Source organism: Oenanthe melanoleuca, chromosome 9 (assembly GCF_029582105.1).
Source record: "Oenanthe melanoleuca isolate GR-GAL-2019-014 chromosome 9, OMel1.0, whole genome shotgun sequence".
Lineage (NCBI taxonomy): Eukaryota > Metazoa > Chordata > Aves > Passeriformes > Muscicapidae > Oenanthe > Oenanthe melanoleuca.
Window position 1 is genome coordinate 22,435,336 of NC_079343.1, and position 22,026 is coordinate 22,457,361.

The 22,026-nt window shown below is 42.5% G+C and overlaps 1 protein-coding gene across 4 annotated transcripts in view; it reads left to right on the forward strand.

The window, feature by feature from the left end:
* Positions 1–22,026, forward strand: part of LPP (LIM domain containing preferred translocation partner in lipoma) — a 327,230-nt gene that overhangs the window by 187,427 nt on the left and 117,777 nt on the right. For all 4 annotated transcript variants that reach the window (XM_056498467.1, XM_056498470.1, XM_056498468.1 and 1 more), the window contains one exon: positions 10,809–11,468. In XM_056498467.1, coding sequence (XP_056354442.1) covers positions 10,809–11,468 — 660 coding nt within the window. The remainder of the gene's footprint in view (positions 1–10,808; positions 11,469–22,026) is intronic.

Sequence of the window (22,026 nt, forward strand, 5' to 3'; positions counted from 1 at the left end):
AAATGTCAAAATCAGTTAGACTACAAGTTGCAGTAGCCATCAGTATTCATTTATACATCCACCACAAGGAAAGAAGTGAGGAGAGAGGGAGGATATGAATGTTTGTTTTGAGTTAGCACCCTTGGGTTCAGTTCCTGATGCAGAAGGGCTCGTGGCTGGGTGCACGGGTCAGGGGGCACAGCTGGAAGTGCTGCTGCTGGGACAGGCTGAGCTGAGTCCTTGGAGGTGCTGAGGTTTAGTCCAGAGCAGGTTGTATTTAATCTTGATTAGAAGTTTGATTTGCTTTCATTCAGGCTGCTGCAGAATGAATGGCAGTTCAAAGATCTCCAGTGTGTTGAGTTTTGAGCAAAGCTGAATGATTAGTACGTGGAGGAGGTCAGGTTGGTAGGATTCATTACTGTTTGCATAGAAACCTCTGCTGTGTTCCCAGTGGGGAGACAAACCTGGTGAATTCAGAGGCAGTAGAAGGCCAAATCCAGATCTGCAGCAGCCAGTGCATTTGGAGTAAATCTGCTGGAGTCAATAGACACACTTGAGCTGGCACCACTGTCACCGAGATCAGAATCTGGCTTGATATAAAGCACTTTTAAAAAATGTAATTCAGGCACTAGGAGTATGGAAGAGTATTTTAGTTCCAACCTGTGACTATGATAACCCAGTCAGCAAGCTGTGGAGCAAATGTTTTGCAGTGTTAATTTGGTCCAAGAGCAGTGTAAGTGGGAAAAATTACAAATCATAACTTAATTGGGCTCATTAGGTCATTAGTGATGAAGTTTAGAAACTCTTTTTTCTTTCATTCTAAAACTCACTGAGCAGAAAGGAGTGTGGCAAAGGAGAAACCCTGGTATTAAACTAGAATATACTTAGCAGTATCAAAAAAAGTTGACATTTTTGGACAAAGTATACAACCTAGTCAGCAGTATCAGTCATTGAAAACACAGCTCTTGCATTCTGGTTAAGAATTAAGAGAAGGGTTTTGTTTGCTCTTTCATATTTTTTGTGGGTTTTTTATATTAAAGCTTACAATGGCTATTTGTGGTCTCATTTCCTCAAGGCATATTTAGGAAAACTGGATTAATTTATAATGCCATTTGCAAGAGAACGAAGCCTGGTGAGGCAATGGATTTAACATTCCTTTAGACAGGCTTTTTACAGTGATATTGTTATGATTCTAAATTTTTATCAGTGTGTTATTTGAGTAAACATTTTATTTACCATACATTTTATGTAGCTATATGTTTTATGAAAAGAGGAAAATAGTGCAGAAACAGTGATTATTCTGAATTAATACTTGAATTTAAAGATAATCTTGACTTTCAGTATTGTTTCATACCCAAGTATTTCTGTGGTACAGATGTCTTTCTTTTTTGCTTGTGCTATAAATTAATGCTCTCTCTTTCACTTTTTCTGACTGGTTATAATACTGCCCTGGTGTTTTGACTAGAAGTGCTGCAGGGAGTTTCTGTGTGTCTTGGTGTATGTATTTATATACCTGGAGACTAATTTTAAAAGCTGCAGCAGGTGAAAGAAAACCCTTCCAATCAGATTTCTTAACATTGTGCTTGGAGTCTTTGATACTGTGGAAAGATTAAGGTATTTCAGGCAGTGTGATAACCCAGGCAGACGGATAAATGAGGGAACGTTCCACTCCACTTCCCAGAAGGAGCCATCTGGGAAAACTGTTAAATCTGACCTGTTGCTGGAGCTCATCAGCCTTTTGGAAAGGTGTACACTGAACCTAATAGGAAAATAACCTCTCTGTCACATATGCCTGTTGTTTATGGGGTTTTGTTTTGGTTTGTTTTGTTTTTGGGTTAGACTCTTATTTTTTTGGTGTTATATAGTTTCTTTCCTGATGCTAACCACTCAGCTTATTAACATGAGCCATTTTGTAGCCCACTAAAAATACTGGCAGATGACAGTGGGTTCTGGACCTCAAGTGAACCATAAGAAAGCAGATGTTGTATGAGCACAGAATTGTTCACTGATGCTTCTGCTCTTCTGTACTGCTATTTGCACAGGCTTTAAAATGTGGGGAAAAGAAAAATGAAAACACATGGTTTTCACAGGAAATAGAGACAATACTAACATTCGAAAATGCTTATGCCCTCTGGTAAGATAATGTTTTAAATCTGGTTTAATAGAGTTATGGAATTCAAAAAGATAAATAGGTTATAAATGCAATGCAGCAAATAAATGGAATCGTAAACAAATAACAAGTAACACAAAGTAAACCAAGTGGTGTCTGGGTGCATATGTATTTCCTATTATTTTATGTGTGCATATGCACACTTTTTTAGTGTTCTCTAGAATTAATAAAGGAAGAAAGCTTGTATACTCTATAAACACTCTAAAACTCCTCTGCAGTTTAGTAGGAAACAAGAAGTTTTTATAGTGGTTTTGGGCTGCTCTTTGTATCTGTTGTTCAACACACAATAGGAGATGATAACTTTTCCATATAAATTGTAGAAGACTTCTCCAGAAGGCTTCATGTATGTGTAATTTTGTCCTGCACTCACAGGTGCAGACCTCTTCCCTCACTCATGCATCTTCCATTATATCTTCTTCATCTACTTTTTGTAATCATGATGCACATCCAGGGATAGCAGTATAACCCTCAAACCTGCCCATATTTTTCATGCACAGGAACTTCTTTTCCATTACAAATATCAAGTTATAAAAGGAAGGAAAAAAATTCTGTGGGTGCTGTAATTATGATACTTTAGGTTTTACAAGCTTAGTAATAGCAAAAGTCATAAAAATACTTTGCTTACCCAACGTTCTTATTTATAGGGGGGTGGGGGCTTCCCCATTGTCAGGCTTAGCAATATTTGCCTAAATTAAGCAAGGGGATTTGTTCAGCCCATTAGATGGGCCCAGTTTGGTGAATGGAAATGCTTTGGACATTCCTGCATTGCTAAAACTTAGAGGAGGTGTTCCTTAAGGAGCTCTGTTTCAATGCTGCTTGCATGTTGTGACTTGTCCTCACATGGTGCAGAGCTGGGTTTTTTGTGGTCTTTGCTTCTGGGACTGTCCTCAGTAGTTCTGCCTTTGTAATTGACTCCTGAGTCCCTGTGCCACTGATTAAATCTGTGCAGGGGGCTGCCATTGCATGGTCCTCAGGTCGAGTTGGGTGCAAATAATGTCATTTTAGTGATGAGAGTGGGAAATTACAGAAATATCCCAAAATGAATTCAGAAAATATTTAACCTTTCTTGACTGGCATCTTCTGTAACTTTTTGACAGTTGTCTCGTGCTGATACCTGATACTCTTGTAGATAAAATTGCTACTGCATTTGAAGTGGTTGAGTGGAATTGCTTAAATAGAAGAGTTTAAATCATAACTAACTCTTTCAATGAATTAAGCTAGAATTATGGACCTTGACTGTCCACCAGCATTAAAAGTATTTAGGTCAACTGTTTGCACATCTTTTAAAACTAGTCTCTCACAGAGTCCTTCTCATAAATACCAGATGATCAGTCATCAGAAGAGGAAAAGCAAATAAAAAAGCTCTGAGCAGTCATCGTAGCGATAGTATTAGGTAAACAAAAAAGTAAATATGAAACTGAGAAGGAAATTCTTCCCTGGCATAACACAGTTGTGTTTTGGAGACCAAATTTTTCAGATGTGTTCAGACTCTTTGGAATTAATGGAGTGTTGCAAAGTGGAAACCCAGATTGCATAGAGCACTTGACACTGAACCCGCACTGAAAGCTGAACCAAGGTGTGTGTCTGTAACTGCACACATCAGATGTGGAAGGCTGTTTTCCATGATAAAATATTGGAGGTCAACTCTTAGCACCTTTTCTTCTGTGCACCGTCTCCCATGGTTTCAGGCTGGGCCATCACAAGAAGTACAAAAGAGGTTATGGACAAAAACATTAACAACTATGTTGACTCCTTTTCCACCTGTGGTAGCAGCTGAAAAACAAATCAAAGCTCAGAAGCAGTTGTGTTCTTGTAACACTTTATGGCATTTGCAAGGTATTCTCTTCATTTGAGAACCAGAGATGAACACTTTATTAGATTTCTCCTCTTCTTTTGGTGTAATGCCTGGGAGCAGTCTGTTAGAGTACCTTGATTGCTTCTGGTGATCAAGCCAGCAAATTGAATCCCACATCTGTGAAGTGTGAGTGTGGCTGCTGATCCATGCACAGCCCATACATCCGTGACACTCGCTTGTCAGCTGTAAACTAGAAATGAGAGAATGATGAAAGTGCAAAGAAAAACTTCATATGATTATAAACGTGTTTTGGCTAAGAGGTTTAAGGTTTGGACCAGACTTCAAAACTTTGGATTGGGTTCTAAGGACATTTTGACACTTAAAAGAAGTCTGAGTTAGCAACTCAGCTGTGTGCACGGCATAGCAGCACTGCAGAGTTGTAAAGATGTGTCCTCAGTGTGCTTGGACTGTCTGGGCCTTATAAAGAAGGCCAGGGAATGGTGTATATTGAAAATGCATCAGGTATGCTAAATGGGAGCAGTCCATCCACTCAGGATCTCTGGACATGCAGCAGCACAGCTGGAGCTCTACCAGGACTCCAGGCATCTGCAAGTCCCAATTGAGAGGCCAGATTTCTCATTTTCACCCAGATGTTATTTCAGACAGAAAAAGGTTCAGACAGGTTCAGGGGAACTTGGCCATGCATTATCACTGGCAAAGCAGCTTGTTCAAATACAGAATTTGAAGTCAGCAGGAGGTAGAGGTGTCTGCACATCAGGAAAGCCCCTAAAATGCCTGCTCACATTTTCAGGTACCTAAAGGCCCAGGTTTCAAAGCAGAGTATTTTATTTTTATCTGGGGTTATCTTTCCCATAGTGAGGGGGAGCTGAGTTTTCCTACCTCGAGCAGAAGGGAGGCTCAGCCCAGATGCTGCTCCTGGAAAAGCAGCAGCTCTAGTTCTACCAGGAGCCACTGTTCAGCACAGAGGTAGAAGAGGAGGTGTCCCTTCATGTCAGCCCCCTTCATACACTAGAAATAAATTTGATCCACAATCTCTTGGTCATGCCTTGGCTACAGGGTGCAGCAGGATCCTGGCAGATCATCTGAGCTGCTGGCACTCACAAATCCCTTTGGTGTGCTGCTGTAGCTGAGCTTGAGTGGCAGGGCACTTAATGCAGGGAAAAGGGATCTCTGCTTCTTACAGTCACATCAAAATTACCTGCTTATTGTGGAATTTGTCTCCACTAACTTGTGCTGTCTAAATATTCAGTGACTTGTCTTGCCTGTTTTTACACTTCTTTTACAGTCAGCGGAGTGAAGTAGATTCCCACAGTGGATGATTCATCTCCCCTGTTTTAGACTTCAATATTAGAATGGGATAAATGACCTTGTGGAGATGCATTTCAGAGAGAGAACTTTAAGCACCTTCAGCTAGCCAAGGTGAATGCCCATCATTGGTGTTTGAAAAAGCCAAGTTCATTTTTCACTGTTTGCTGTCCTTCCCACCCAGACTCCAATTTCCACCACCACTGAGTGCTACTTAAAGGATTTCAGGTGGCCTGAGCTGGCCCTGTGTTTGAGCCCAGCTTGTATCAGTGGACCATGCAGGAGAGGGGCTGAGTTAGGAGCAGAGATGCTGCAGTGGCCCGTAGCACTGGCAGCCCCCTGAGAACGCCGCATCCTGGGTTCAGCCCACCGGTAGTTGCCAGGTTTCTGCCTTTCGAGGAAGAAAAAAAGAGTTGTTTCATTCCTATCCTGGAGTTATTAGTGACTGAAATGCCCAAAAAAGGCAGCCCCAGCTAGAGCTGTGGTTCTCAACCTCTGCTCTGCAAACCCTGGGGGTCCATGGATCACTCCTAAGGTAACTAAGAAGAATTCAAGGAAAGGTAAATGAAAAAACCCGTGTTTATTGTCAGTAGATTAACTTTCTCCATAAAGGAGCTTGTCTCTGTTGAAAAACATTTGGGGGCTGCCGAGCATAAAGGTTGAAAATCACTGATCTGGAGTACTGTATCTTTATATGTGATAATTTGACAGATAAAGGGCTAAAGCTATTCAACTGTACTTTTATGAAAAAAGTCTGGAGAATTTAATAGAATGTGATAAACTTTGTATTGGCACTTTTGATTCAGTCTCTGAAATTTGAGTAACTGAAGGGATTCTATAAAAATAATTCTACAAATGTGCAAAATAAAAGAATGAAGTCCTTTTCATATGGATTCCAACTGATCATATGAGCATCATGCTCCATGCTCATGCTGTAGACTGGGATTATTCTGTATTCTTTTTTAAGATTTAACCCTGACAGATGGTAAAGAATTATAGGTTAATTTCTGTAGAACAACAGGTTTCATTCCTAGTACCTATGCAATGACTTTTTAGTTGTAGATGTACATTGAATTTAATTTTAAGATCTATGTAAATAATTTCTTCACAATGAGGAATCAAAGATACTCAGGATTTTGGGTTTCCCCACCAGGGTAGCTTTGAATGCAGATACCCAGCTCTGACAGTCAGATCCCTTGGACAGTGTGGCTCTATCACAGTGCCATAGACATTTCCTATGATGGTTGGTACAAGAAACTCTTGAAAATGTTTATTAACCTCCTCTGCATTTATGAAGACAGGGCAGGATTTGCCAAGCAAAATTATTCCCCTCATGGTTATACATGGTAAACCATTTTAGAAATGTTTTGGGGTTTTTTTTCCTCCCACATTTGATTGAGTTTTACTTGATTTTGTCAGTGTTAGTTCACCTTTACTTGAACTGCTGGATAATTCATTTGTAGAAGAGGCAGTACATTTAGGTACTTCCATCTGTGTTTAAACAAGGCTCTTGTGCTTTCCCATTAAAAAAAAAAGATTTTGTATTATAATGCTTGTGGTAGATGAGGTTCTGAATTTAACTCCTTCCTACTCTAGTTTCTCTTAACGACTCTATGTTATCAGCACCTGGGGTTTCTAGTTTACTCTCTTTGCAAATATGAATTTGCAAGAAGGGGTTGATGGTAAGTAGCGTGGTTTTAATTTGCACTTGCGAAGTGTGTCAGTTTCATCAGGGCATGGTGAGCAGAGGAAAGCCTGTCTTCCTCTGCAAACAGCCCTCAGAGGGTGTCAGAGAGTGTGTTTGGCTGTGATAATCACTTGCAAATGCAGTATGGTTTTGAAATGAGCTGTCCAGGAGCTGCTGGAGAAAGGGATGCCTGTGCTCCTATGAATTCACTCTTTGTCGTTCTCCTTTTTCTTTCTTCTGTTTCTACTTGTTTTCATGTTTCTGGGCTGTCACTTTTGATGTGCTTTTGGATGAATCTACTTTGTTGTGTTGGTGGAAGTTCTATGGATTCACTTGGATGAAACATTTGTGACAGTCATCTGTTTTGCTAGACTGTACCCAGTGATATAGATAGCCCCTTCCAGCCTTCTGTTCATCACTCCATCTACCTAGCATCTTTACAGCCTCATCCATCCCTCCTGTCCTCCTACTACCTTCCAGACAGCTGTTGAAATCTCTCTTCTAGTGGTATCTGAATACCCTTTTCTCATCCTTCCACACATTCCTGTCCTCAGAGCAGGAATCTTGTCCATAGTTACTGTTCATTTATAAAGTTTTTTCTTAATCCATTAGTAATCTTAAGGTTTAAGCCTGGGGTGATATTTGAGTGCATTGCTGGCCTGTGGCCACCCTTCTCTCTCTCAGGCAAAAGGGCAGAGGATTTATAGTGATACCTCACCTGTGCCCTTGCACAAGAGCTACAACCAACTTGCGTCCCCATAAATCATCAATGCACCAGTAGTGTTAAATTCCCTGTAGCCTGTCCCATTTCTCTACTGCACCACATCAGCTAACCTTACACCTCCCCCCTAAACCCCAGCTTTCATCACACACTTGCCCAGCGCCCTCAGAGGAATTCAGAATGAGTCACGCAGGGTGCCTCTGGGGACTCCTACTGATGCAAACTTCCTCCTCCTCAGGGCAGCCTGTGGTTTGGTGCCACAATGCAGCCGGTGCTTGGTAGCTTGGGCCTTCGCTGGGGAGTTGATAGCAAAGTTTGGGCTCTGCTCCCCCAAACTGCCACCTTCCCTCACTGGATTCTGGTGCAGGAGGGGATGCTCCCAGTCATCCTCTTTGTGGTGTCAAACACAGGAGCTGCTCAGTGCCGGTCCATAGATTGTGAGGGTTTGGGGCTTTTTGGAAGAAGGGTTTATCATTCATTCGTAAGGTGCATTCCAGTCCAGGCAGGAGACTGGCATCAGCCCATTAAGTGAAGTGTTATATGGATGTTTACATGTAAGATTAGAGTCCCTCAGTTCTTGAGATAGGATCAGAAGAGCTTTAGTAGTGTCTCATGACCTGCTTCCAGAGTCTGCATTCAGAAATACAGAATGTGATGAACAGGGCTCACCTATGTTGTTTTGATTTGGTCTTTCCCCCTCCCCCAGACAGACCATTGTCTTTATAACATTATCTACCTTCTACCTCTTCACATGGAAAAGAAAAATGCTTTTCTGGTGGTAATTACACAGTGCTGCATAGTGGACCTTTCATCCCATTACAGTAAGTGGACAAACTACTATAATTTACAAGAATGAAATAGGTGAGGAAATGGGAAAGTTTCTGGCACTCCCAGACATAAATGCCAACCTGACATGCGAGAAAAGCTCTGACAGAAAACAAGTTTGCTTGCTAGCAATGAGGGCTAGTGCAGTTGTGTCCTGATGCAGGGATTGAGGAGTGCTGGCTTCTCTTTAGGAGTTTCAGACAAGGAAGAATTGGGCAGTAATAATGGAGGGCTACACACCCTTAGCCTGTCTCTGGCCTTGCAGTTCAACTGAGACACGCTTCAGCTCTTCCTTGCTCTCAGTTTCAAAATCTCTTCAGTCTGTCTGTGTGCTGCCTTGTCATGGATCTGTTAGCAAGGTCAGGGTGTGAATACATTGAGATTTTTTCCTCCAGCAGAAGTTTGCTGCCTTATTATTCCCCATCTCTGAATACACACCTTTTACACCTCTCAGAACAGGCTGACGCTCTTATTTGCCTGGGGTTTTTTGCTGATTTATAGTGTTTCCTTGTGGGAGGTTTGCCCTGAAGGTGTTATTGCAGGAGTGAGGTCTTTACCAGTGCATTAGCAAAAAAGTATTTGCACATCACCAGGGAAGAGCTGCCAGTTGGGTGGTAGACCTTCCTTATTATCCCTTGGGTAGACTTGCTTGTAGGCTGTGCACTAGAAGCTGAGTGGCTTGCACTTATCTTCTTTTTCTTTGTGTAAGGTGGTTACCAAATGCTGGAGGACACAACCACCCTGTACAGGGAATGAGTTCCTCCCACATCATGCAGAGGATGAGTTTGGAACCCTTGGAGGCTCAGGGTGGCTGAAGTTCCCCCAGCCCCCTCTGGGTGGTTTGGCAGCAATTAATTGCCGCCACCTGCTGACCAGGCACAGGATTTCTCTGGTCCCAGTACAGCTTGTGCATATCCTGAAGAGTCCTCACCATGCCAGTCCCAGCAAGAGGGTGATGGAGCAGTAGGTGGAGGTCAGGATGCCTGCATAAAGCAGGAACACCCTGGGGACAATACAACGTTGGTCATTTAAAGGAGTGCACATAAACATGGGTGAAGGCTGAGCTGGTCTGCTTTTGGACTGCTGTGAACTTGTAAATTATCAAGCAGATCATGGTTGAGATCAAGCCTAGTACAGGGAGTTTGAATGAGATATAACCTCATATAACTGTCGTGTTATGTGCAGTCAAATTGCATGTCTTACTTGTATTTCTCTGTAGAAGGCATAAAGTTCAGGTACTATTTTAGAATAAAGGAAAATAGAAAAGCAAGAATTTTTACCTAATCCTAAACTCTAGAAATTCAAGTTTACTCTTCTTTTATTTAGTGAAAAGACATAAAGAGTGTTAGTCACTGTTCTTCAGAAACTATTTCACATTATTAGCTCTTTAACAAAGATGTCCTTTCACACTGGTGTTTTTTAAAATTTAAATGTGAGGTAAGACAGACAAACAAGTACATTAGACTGAAGGATGTACGCTGCCTATTAGGCGGCGTCACAGCAGCAAAGCTTGGTTCCGTGGCCAAATTGCAGGAAGCGGCAGCATTTGCTGTGATCCTGTTCCCTGGCTGCCCAGCATTGCTGTGCCCGGGGCACTGGTGCAGGGTTACATGGCTACTGTGGTAGGAGCTGACTTCTGAGGCTCTTGGAAATCCTGACCCGCTTTCTGCCCTTTAATGAAGCATGTGTAGCATTTAGCTTTTCTGGGGTCACGCCAGGTTTTCAACCAGTGCAGCCAGGGTAGGGACACCTCAGTGACTTGCTTTGGTTGGAGTTCATTCTTCAGCCTGGGACCTGCTTGCAGGCTATCCCAATCTGCTGCCTTCTGCACAGTTTAAAGGTCTCCTGTATTGGGGCAGAACCCTACAAGTGCTCTAAGAACCCAAGGAATTTCATGTCTCCGCAGAGACTATAATATCATTTTCTCTCTTGTTCAAAATGGCATCATATTCACAGGAATGCATGGGGTTTTCCCTAAATATCCTCTAGCGAGTCTCCCTTGTTTTTTTTCATGTATCACTTTTTAATTTGTTTGCTTGTTTGGAGGCAGAGAAGCCTCCAAGGAGAGATGAAATGCCACGCACGGCAGTTCTGCTCGGCTGCTGCAGTGCCATCCCTGTTCTGTCAGAGCAGGGAAGGTTGCTATTACCGTTCTATAGCGCATGGCCCTGGGTTGTTCTTGCTTTCCCAAGCAGTTTGAATTGCTGCACAGACGTTTCTGTAAACCCTCGTTTCCACCCTCATTGCTTGACCCAGTGCCCAAGTGACCGCCCTGCTGACCCTGTGTCTCTCTCCTGCTCTCCAGGCCTCTGGGGCTTCAAGCAGCTCCGCCGCCACCACCCCATCCGTGTCCACTCCTGTCACCGGCCACAAGCGGATGATCATCCCCAACCAGCCTCCCCTCACCGCCACCAAGAAGTCCAGTGCCAAGGGCGCGGGGCAGCCCGCGCCCATCCCGGTCACTCCGGTTGGCACGCTGAAGCCGCAGCCGGTGCCGGCCTCCTACGCCACGGCCTCCACGCCGAGCCGCCCGGCCTTCAACGTGCAGGTGAGGACGGCGCAGCCCAGCCCGCACTACCAGCCGCCCAGCCCGCAGCCCGGCCACTACGGCAGCCTGGGGCCCGGCCAGCCCTACGGCAGCGCGCCGTCCCGCCAGCCCGCCGGCCCTCAGTACGGCGCGCCGCAGCCCCAGGGGCCCGGCTACGGCTACGGCCCCGCGGCCCGGCCCGCCGAGCCCGCCTACGGCTACGCGCCGCCGCAGGGCCGCTACCAGGAGCCCTACTACGGCTACGGCGGCAGGAACGGCTCCGAAGCGCCCTACGTGCCGCAGAGCTCCTGGAAGGCCGAGCCGGCCTATCCTGCCAGCAATGCCATGGGCCAGGCTCCCCCTGGGCTCTACCAGCCGCCGGGCACCAAGAAGACCTACATCACTGACCCAGTGCTGGCCCCGCAGCCGCAGCAGAAGGTAAGAGATGCCGGTGGGCACTGGCATTCCTGGGAGAGCCACGTGGCTGAACGTGGCCTGGGTCACTCCCTGGAATGTGGTGGGGGTTAAGGTGGTGCTATCAGAGGTCTGGGGCAGATCTCCCTGTATATGGCTTCTTAAAGCTAGAAATAGGGAACTCTCATCTGCTTTGAAAAGAGCCTCTGCAGGGGCTTAGAAAAGCCATCAGTCTCTCTGGTGAGATGGTGTCATATGTGGAAGCATGGTGTCAGCCCATGGGAGGGAGGGAGGCTTTGTCTCTGTGACAGGCTGTTGTCCAAGGAGCTCTCTGGCTGTGCCTCCACAATCGCTGCACTGGAGCCTTTTCTTGGAGCACCCCCAAGATGAAGTGAGAGGTTGGGTGTGAGCTGCTTCATGTGCTTGTGGACATCCATGGTTCAGCAATTAATCCTCCCTGTCCTCAGGCAGATGGGAGGTACAGGAGAGGCTGGTTTTGATTGTGGTTCAGAGTGATTGCGGAGGTTGTCCTCTAGTGTGTCGCTTTCAAAGTTCACTTATCACTGAAACCACATGGAAATGAGTCCCCACAGAGCTCAGCTCTGGTTTTCCTCTCTGATGTTGGTACAACGGGTGGGCCTCCATCCACTTCCAACAAGTGCCTGGACCTCACAAAGTGAAATCAATTTGAAATAGAAAGTTAAAGTGGGTCTGCCTGGTTTCTCTGTCCAAGCTGATCCTGCTGATCCTGCCTGGCTTTTGTCACTTCTGCTGGTGGCAGTCTCTAGTGTGGCTCTGGGAGGACAGTTGGGTGTTGTAGCTTTGTGGGGTCCTCATTGTGTATGGCAAGCTGAGGTTCCACAAAGGGAAGGGATCCATTTCAGGGAGGCAATGATGCTGTTGCTGCCCAGGCCCACCTTGGCATGTCTGAGCACATCCGTGCTCTTGAGTTTGTGGGTACTCACAGGGAAAGGGAAAAAAGCTTCTGATTCATAACAGAAAGCCTGTCCCTTTGTCATTTCCTTCTCTAACAGCACACAAATGGTCTTCCCTGAATTCCAGGTTTCCTGACAGTGGGAAATTTGAAAGGCAAAGATGTTTCTCAAGGCAGTTTAGAGAAGGCAAGAAATAACAGAAGTCCTTGAAATATTATCTATTACCAGCTAGGAAACTGCTTTTTCTCTTTTCTTCCCCTTCCTTAACAAGAAGCTTTGAAGCAGGGAGAGAAGCAATAAGCTCTCAGTTCTACAGGTACTTGATATAGAGCTTAGACTGGAAAGTAGTGAAAGGCACAAAATTTGCACATAGCCTTAACTGGTGTAAATGGTTGTGGTTCCAGTGGAGTCACTGAGGAAATGCTGAGGTACAGCAGATCCATATTTAGATTTTTATAGATACAAGTAGGCTTATATATGTATAAAAAATTTAAAAACTGTAGTTCAGTCAGCATCTCTATGGAAACGCAAATCATCTCGAACCACAAACAGCACAAGCCTGTTAGTCTCATTTGCATTACAAAGCTGGAGGGACAATTTAATTTAATTTAGCTCAAGTTTGGGGTTTCATGCATGCCTATATATATTTATATATACATGTTGGTGTGTGTGCACGTGGCATTTGAAAATACACAGTGCAGAAATACTTCATAAGTATGTCCGTAAAAATTATTTCAATTCTTCTGCAGAACAGACTGTCATCTGCTTGATGATAAATCCCTCCTGAAACTTTCTTTCTCTTCCAACCTGCTAAATAGCTCTTTTCTTACCTATTTCACTTTTGAGCTTACAAATCTTCTGTAACATATTGGTGGCAGGCTTTGCCTTTAAAGCAGTGTTGTCCAGCCTTACCGCGTGCTGTTCTCTTCGTTTGCAGAATAACTCATTCATAAAATCGACTTTGGGAATTATTTCATATAAAGGGGAAAAAGAAGACTATGAGCCAGATATCTTTTAGGTGGAATTGTCACTGTAATTTGACTTGGCTATCATGTGAATTTTAATGTCTTTTCCTACACACACACATGATTCTGCATTTGGTTGTGTTTTGCTTTTTTGAGGTCGATTTGAGACCTTTCAGTTAAGGAAACAGAAAGGGTAAGAAGCATTAATACATATCACATAAAATGTAAGATGACCTTTAGGAATTTTTCTTCTTGCAAGGGAATGATTTTAAAATATCAAACAATTTCTAAATGTATTCAGGAAAGTGCATGCCTAATCTTGAACACAGTTTGTGTGCAGATTATTAAGGATGTTGTAGCAAATCCATCTCAGATTAAAAGTTCATGGTCCTTAATTCTAACATATACCATGATCCATCACTGTGAGGGGAAAAATTTTCATTAAATTTGCTTCATGTTTTTAAAGGGTAAAAAAAAAAAAAAAAAAAAAAGGTTTATATTTGGCCTTCTGGCTAGGAAGAGGTTCATGACACTGTGGCTCTGTGTTTTTTGCTGTGTACTAATCATGTTGAAGTCGCTGCTGATCCAAAATAAATCTGGATTGGTATGGGAACAGCAAATAATCTGTACTGGTTCTTAAAGCCTGCTGAAAACAATGAGTTTTACTCACACACAATTCCACGTTGCATTCTGTCCTTGGGCCACTTATGGAGTGAGCGTCATGCATGTGAAACCTCTGGGCATTTTAGTCTTTTGCAGCACCCTGTCTAGCATTAGTGCCCAAGTCCTGGTTAGGAAATGATCTGGTGGAGTGCATGTCCTCATTTAAACCTTCATGTGCTTCAACGGCCAAAAAACCTCAGGAGCTTTCTCTTCTGGATGGTGGGTGGTGGGGATTTCTGTAGGAGCAGCAGCAGAGTTCTCATGAGACCATTTGGCTCCTCTCATGCTCTTGCTGTGGAGTTTCCCAGAACTTTGCCCTGTGGCCAAAGCAGGACTGGTAAACTCCCACTACTGACCATCTCATCTGTCACTGAATGTTTTTGTGCTGGGCTGGTGAAGATATGGAAAACCCTTGTTGAGTTTTCATATCTCTAAATAGGTCTAGGTCTTTTCACCTTTTTTGGTCATGTTTGAGCATTTTTGAGACAGTATCATATCTGCCAAGTGGATTTGTGGACCTTTTAGGGACCTCATGTATATCCTGGTGTATTTGAGGGGTCTCTCTTGGAGATCTGTTCTTAGATCTCGGATCCCAGCTATTCTCCTAATTCTACTCATAGGTTTTGGGAAGCACATTCCTTCCTAAAGGGACCTTCATGTTCTTAACATCTAGACTAGGTACCACTGAAGCCATTTGAGACAGCTTTGTAGCTCTAGTCCAAAATGGTGGAAATCTTAACAAAAACATTGATCTTTTGAGAGCAATTCACCAATTTTTTGAGGGCAGAAGTGTCTTGTAGCTCTGATTTAGTACACCATCCAATTCCACATTCCTTTGCTGCAGATTTGATGGAGGGAGAAAGGAGCAGTGTCCCTTTGGTGCTGTGTCTGTTCTCCCAGAAATGGCACAAGTGCCTGAGTTCCTTAACCTGGTCAGCCACGGGTCCCAGTATCCTCATTCACACCTATAGAGCCATATGGAACATGGCCTCCTCTTCAGACAGCCCTTCAGTTTTGAACACCTTTCCAGTGTGCACCACAAAAAGTGGGGAGACAGCTATAAGCCAGGAGGATTTAGTGAGGCAGCTCATGCTTGTGGCGTGGTTTAGGTGCCGGTGGCCACTTGTGACTAGCAGACCTCAGCCAGCGCATGGTTTCCGCCCTGCTGGAGGTGATTTCTTTGCTGCCTGCTGCACCCAGCCTTGACATGGTCTCATGCAGCTTGCAGTGCCCCAAAGGGACTGTGACAACTTGCTGTTTTCTCATTTTACACAGCTTTTGTCAATTTTTCCACTGATTTAATACCTGTGATGGAGACATTCGCTTGGAAGTTTCATCTTTGCCTCAGAAACACATGCTCACCAGTGCCCTTCGCTATGACTGGTGCACTTCTCTTGTACTGGTCTAACAATTTTTACAGTCTGCCATCACTCATGTAAAGGAGACACCTCCTGCACTTTTTTTTGTTTGAACTGAGGCTAATTCTCTTGCTGTTTGCTGTTAATTTAGTGACTAGAAGTTTTTCCTTCTCTGCAGATGAATAAGAGCAGTCTGCCAGATTCCCTCCTGCTGTCACAGGGATATATTCCTTCCTAGTGTTGCTTTTAACTTGTGGAGAAAGGCAGGCAGCTTGCTTTGCATTGCTTGCCTCCCCCAGAGTGTCTTCTCACCCAAAGTTATATGTCTTCACCCAAGTGTCTTCTTCACAAAAGTAACGTATCAAAAATTTTCAATGGATGCACTTCGGAGACAGTGTAAAAGGATGATTGAAGTTGATTTTCTGTTAGTGTGGGACAGTGGCTTCCCATAGTTTTAATATGCTCAAATAAAGTAAAACAAAGTAGAATTAAAATAAAATATTCTACTTAGGCATTTAATGAATTACAAAAGACTGAAAGCTAATGTAAAATGAAATAGAAGGTGAAATTCTGAAATTCAGAGTTGAATCTGCGAGTTCAGTGTGACATTTCAAAATTTCCAGATGAATATGCAGTTCCTTTCTTTCCTGAGAATAGCAACAAATGTCAAAATGTTGACATTCTTCACAAAACAGTAATTCAGAGTTCTAACCAGCACTAGCTGTATATCAGCTGCTGACTCTGTCATTGCTCCTGGGTGGATTAAATTAAATACTGTTGCTTCTGTTAAAATGAGGAGGAGGGGAAAGAAGGCAGTTACGTCTAACAATAAGATGAGAAGCTCAGGACTTGTGGTGCTGTGGCATTGAGAATTATGTTTTCCTCTTCAAGTTATTATAAATCACTGCATGAAAATCTTTGTGGGTTTTTTTCAGGTGAATAGGTGCTGGCAAGAGATGCAAAGTGGTATTTTCAGAATGGTGTCCTTATCCTGACTGCAGGAATTTGACACAGTCTGGTTTCTACCCTAGACTTTTGAAAAAGCCCAATTCTTGGCTCAAAATGTGTTTAACATGTTCATTTTAGGGCTTTACTCTTTGTTCTTTGTATTATATTTTTATTATTTAAGCACTCCATATACTAGCAGGAACCAGCTGATGACAGAGCAATTAATCAGTTTTTTCTCTTAGGAATCATGTATTTGAATTGTTTTCCTGAAATAGTGAAACAAAGAGTTGCCAAACAATTACCTTGAAGTTAAAGATAACAGGGAGCCTGCAGTTACAGGAGTAAGTCAGGTCAGCATATACTGAAAAACCAACTTAAATTTACAGCTTCAGGATGCAGCTTTTGCAGCTTTAGCCTTTAGTCAGCCACAATGGGTTAGAAATATAAGAGGAATAATTGAGAAAGAGGCTTTTGGCATAATACCTGGATGTTCTTTCTTGCTCCTTCTTAAAATAAGCTGAGGACAATGCCTCCACACATGATAAGGCATGGGGCAACCTTGAAGTTAATCAAGGGCTCTGCTTCTGTGCTGGTTAACTCTTGATAACCAAGTGTCTACCTTGATAGATCCTGCCAGACTGTGTTACGGGCTAACATAAGAATTTGGGGTCTGAGGTTCTAAGATGCAGTGAGTGTATACTTACACAGCATCACACAGGGAGGCTGGCTGGTTTCCAGGCAGTGGGGCTTCCTGAGCCCTGGGGCTGCCTGAGCTCAGGTCTTTGAGGGGCAGCCTGGTCTGTAGCATGATGAGACAAGGATGGTTGGCCTTGCTACTGGTTTACAGCTTTCAGTACAGAGAGCAGCATCCATAAAAGTGAGTGCCACTTAATTTGCAGGCAGACTCTGGCTATTGTGTGTGATGGTGCTGCTGATTACTGGAGGAGCTGATTCCTTCCATTTAAAAGTACACTCCAGTCCAACACATTGTAATTCTTTCAAAGCCAGAGCACCAGAGTGTGTGAGGAAGCTGTTCTGTCAGATAACCTCTGTGTCATTGTCAAGTTTATTGCAATGGTGCCAGAACCTGAATGGGTAAAGAAACTTATCCAAGGTTAGGCACCAACTGATTAGGAGAGTGGGGCAGAGCAAGGAGACATGGAGCATCCTGGTGTCATTTGGTGGCTCTTCTGTTTGAGGTGAGAAGGTGTCTGGCTGCCCTGTTGGTGTGGAACTCTTTGGACTTATGACCTGATGGTAATGCTAGTGTTAAGAGAAGTCACTATGCTCACAACACAGTGACAACATAGATATTGTTTTGAGTGATGTCCTATTTTGGCCATATCATTTGCAGTGGATCTTCCTAATTTGGGTGGTTTTCCCACTGACCTCTGTGAAGCATATTTGCAGTCTCAATCCAGTTTTTAATGGGACACATACAGATAAAATAGTAATGGTTTGTTAGTGAAGCACCACTTTGTGTAGGGGGCTGTGCACAATTTAAAAGATGAATCATTTTTCCATGAATAGGTTGTGCATAGATAGGCTCTTGAGCCTAGAACTTGAATGAGCAGGCAAGTTAGAAAACTATCATGGTGCACAGTGAGCAGTACCAGCCATGTAGGATCCCACCAAAAATAGATATTCAGTTGTAAAGATTACAAAGTAGTCCATAATGTCTGCTGATATAATATTTTTTTCATCCAAGAATAATGGTATGAAACAGTTGCTAATATATGGTTGCATTTACTGATCATAAATGTGCTGGTGTTAAACTAACTTTGGCCTCCGCATAATGGATTTCCTGTTAAGATTTACCTCTGAATAACTATAAAGAAACATGATATAGTAAATTTAATAGCAGCCTTTGGGAGAGAAAAGTTTTAAAAAAAGAAGAGGTTTCCTATCACAGGCTGAGAGAACTCCTGCAAGGCAAACAGAATCTGCAATTACACTGACAGTTTTGTTCTTAAATGAAAATAATAGTGAATTATAAAGCTGTAAAATTGTTTTCACAACAATATTTTGTTTTTATAACTCATACTATTTCACTTAGTAGCTGCCTGGCTCCACAGCAAGTTACATAACATGATATTATGAGTATGATGCCTCAACTTTTTGTCTAGGGAATTAATTTAAGGGCTCTAAACTTTCCAGTCACATTTTCTTCTTTGTTCCAGACACAGTGTATTCTCTCTGCTGGAAAAAATATCAGATGAACTACGTCTTGCTTGTAGCAGAGTAATATTCATATGCCTTTTTATCCACACTAATAGGGCTGTGACTTAGTTTCACATGGCTCCTCAAAATAGTCCAGATTGAAATGGACCATTTAAAGTCAGCTACACAAAACAAATTAGAAGAGTGGAGCTGCTGTGTGTTAGCTGATCAATGTAGCATTAGCAAGGATTTTCCACAGTGTGGTTTAGCACCAGCACAGACAGATGAATTATTTTTACTGTCAGTATCACTCATCCTCCCAATTAAGTATTTTTCTAAACAAACAAACAAAATTTCCTCAAATGAGTTGTCTGTAACTTAACCTGACTTATTAGGATTAGTTTAGTCATCAGTAAAATGGAACCACACCTGAGCTATAATATACAGCAGATTAGCTATCGTAATTTTTCATCTTATTATTGCCTAGTTAGAGTCTATTACCAACATCTGAAGAATCTTTATTTCAGAAGTTTCCTTCAGCTTTGTGAGAAATGGTTGTTCATTAAATGAATCACTTTCTTTTCTGTTGTTGCTGTGATAGAGCTTAAAGTGAAATTTCCTGCCTTTTCCATGGAGCAAAATGGCCTTAGTGGACAGGGAATCTCCTGCTGTGCATTTGCCACTGGTGGATTCCTTCTCGGCTGTCACCAGGAAGCCTGGTGGGCTTTGTTTTGCAGTCCAAGTCAGCCAACAGAAGAAATCTTCATGGGGAAATGCCCTGCAACATTTGTATTCTTATAAACCTCTGTTTTGTGTGTATCTGCAAGGCTCAAAGATTCAGGTGACAATTGTTTTCCTGATCTGATGATCAGCATCAGAAAGCTGCCCTGCGTCTCCTTCTCCAGCTTGTGTTAGAAGGCTGCTTTTCTGTTCCTTGCTGCATCAAAATCCTTTCCCTCTCCTATTATGCAACACTTACCTGTGACCTCTCTTTCCGCAGGCTGCATCCCAAAAACATGCTTTAGAGACACATCAATTCTTTCCTGACCTCATTTGAATACTTCAGTTAAAACTTTCTCCTGAACCCATTTTCTCAACTGCATTTCCCATCATCTAGATTTTTCACAACTTTTACGTGTTTCTACATCACTTTCCCTCAGGGTTCTTGTCCTCCAAGGCTTAGGCTTAAAATTAGGTCTTTTGCTGCTGTAGAATTTCCAGATCACTGAGCAAGTGGTGGATGAGTCTTTCTAGTAGATTTTTCAGTACAGAGAAATAATGCAGTTGTACTGCAGGCCAACATGGCCCTGTAGGTACCAGAGGGTGTTGAGAATGCATCTGTTTATGTTTGTTTCTTCGTGAGGTTGCTCACCAATAAATATGTCCAAATATAGTTTTCAAATCTAAATTCAGCTTCCCACCCACCTTTCTGTACGATTTCACCATCAGGTCAACTTCTACTGAATAAATACAGAACAGCAATTTAAACCATACATGTAATTAAAAGAAATTAATTATAAATTTAAACAGCATGAAGATAAGAAATGTAGAAGGATAAAGACAACTGGAAGCTCAGTTCTTTGTGACCTGCTTTTGAATAAACAACATAATATTCCACAGTCAATTATCCAAAAAGTACAATGTGTTCTGTTGCCAAAAAAAGGTTGTCAGATAGAAGTGGTTAGTCAAAAGGACACATGCACTGGAGTGAACAAGTGAACATTAGTCTATTGTACTCGGTATAATATTGTACAAACAGAGCTGGCTTGTTACTGGCTTTTTTCTTTTTTTTTTTTTTTTTTTTTTTTAATTTTTGACCACAGATGTGATTATGCAGCTTTTTAATATTACTTCATGAACATCTAATTGCAGGCTTCAGCAAGAGGTGCAGACCTTGCTAGGGAAATCAAATAAGGTATGCTCTGTGCAGCCCAATAATAAGGCTTCCAATACAAAAGTGGAAAAACAAGTCATTAGTTACAACCATCGAACAGAGGTCTAATGGGAGCCACAGGATAAACATTCCATTTTATTATGTCTTCGTTATATGTTTTGCAAGAATCCGTGGTTATAAATTAAAATTGCTTTTTGCAGCAGTGGCTGTAAAAAGTTCAAAATCTGTGAATGTACCTATTATTTTTATTTATATCACAGCAGGCTGCTAGCAAAATTAACGGTTTTTCCCCCTCCTATTTGTTAGTTAAAAGATGGAAAAAGCATACAAATGCATATCTGCAGGCAGCACTCAAAAATGCCCCTCCAACCTTTTTTTTTTTTTTTTTTTTTAATCAAGATGGCATCAATTTAAAGTGGGAGAGAAAAGAGGGGAGGAAACCCAAACATCTCAGATAAAATTAACTTCTGTGCCATTACACAAGTTAGTAGGGTCTAGTGTTTGTTTAGAAATTTAAATTAATGCTACTGAAAGCATCCAGACTTTACTTTGACAGATGAGACAAGGCTTTGCTTGAGACCATGTCGCTGACAAAGCAGAAGAATTTCCAGGGCTCTTCTCCAATTGAACTGGCATTCATGGAGACCCTGGTTACTAGCAAAAAACAAGCAGTATTAGAACAGGATTTTCCAATGCTGTCTTCTGCCTTCTGAGCTGCTGTGTGAAGGAGTGTGTTCAACCTTTCACTCTGCCCCAGACTCTCTCTTAAACCTTCCAACAAAACAATTAATTTTTTTGTTTCTTAATACAGCATTTGGAAGTCACTGGCCCAAGTTAACAGCCAGAGCAAGAGATCTGTGGAATGGAAAGTTGTGGTGGTTGAAAACATCTGTTTCTCCTTTTAGAAAGGATACATGCAGTTGTAAACCTTCATCACCCTCATCAACCCTTCTGCTTCCATTTAGGAGTTAATAATTAACTGAGGCACCCTAGGCAGCTTCTCCTCTGGAGGAGAGAGGCTGTCCTGGACAGGGGATCAGTGGCTTTCAGTGTGCAAATCCCAAGCATCAGCAAATGACTTCTGAGCTGTACTTCCCCTGATCTGGGAAAGACTTTTGTCAGAAGCTTAAATTCATTATGTGGAATCTGCACGTCCAAGGGAGAAAAATAATAGTATGCAAATGTAAAAAGACAAAAACCTTACTGCCATAGAGACTTTTTTACTCTTTCACATTAGCATTCCCAGGGACCATTGAGGAAGCAAGCTAAGGTAGTCTCACTTGGGCTGGAAATTCCTCCTCTAGGCAGGGCTGAGGTTCATAGACATCTTTCTCCAAGGACTGGTCAGAAGGAGCCTCCAGGTAGGGACCATCTGTACATCTGCACATCTGTAGGATGGATTAGATTAAAAAATTATACATGTTTCTGAGTCACCACAGTGCTGCTGATATTGCTCCCTGGTTATCACCATTGTAATTCTGCTAGTGTCTGTTCTAAATACTAGATAATGCCAAGAATTCAGTACCATGGGACCTGATTGTTTTCCTGTCATTGGGAAATTAAAAAAAAAGGCTCCATGTTTAGTGATGAGGAATCTTTTTTAAGGTGAAAAACCCGGATTTTTCAACACAGGGCGAGTTCCTGCAGGCTTTGCCTCCC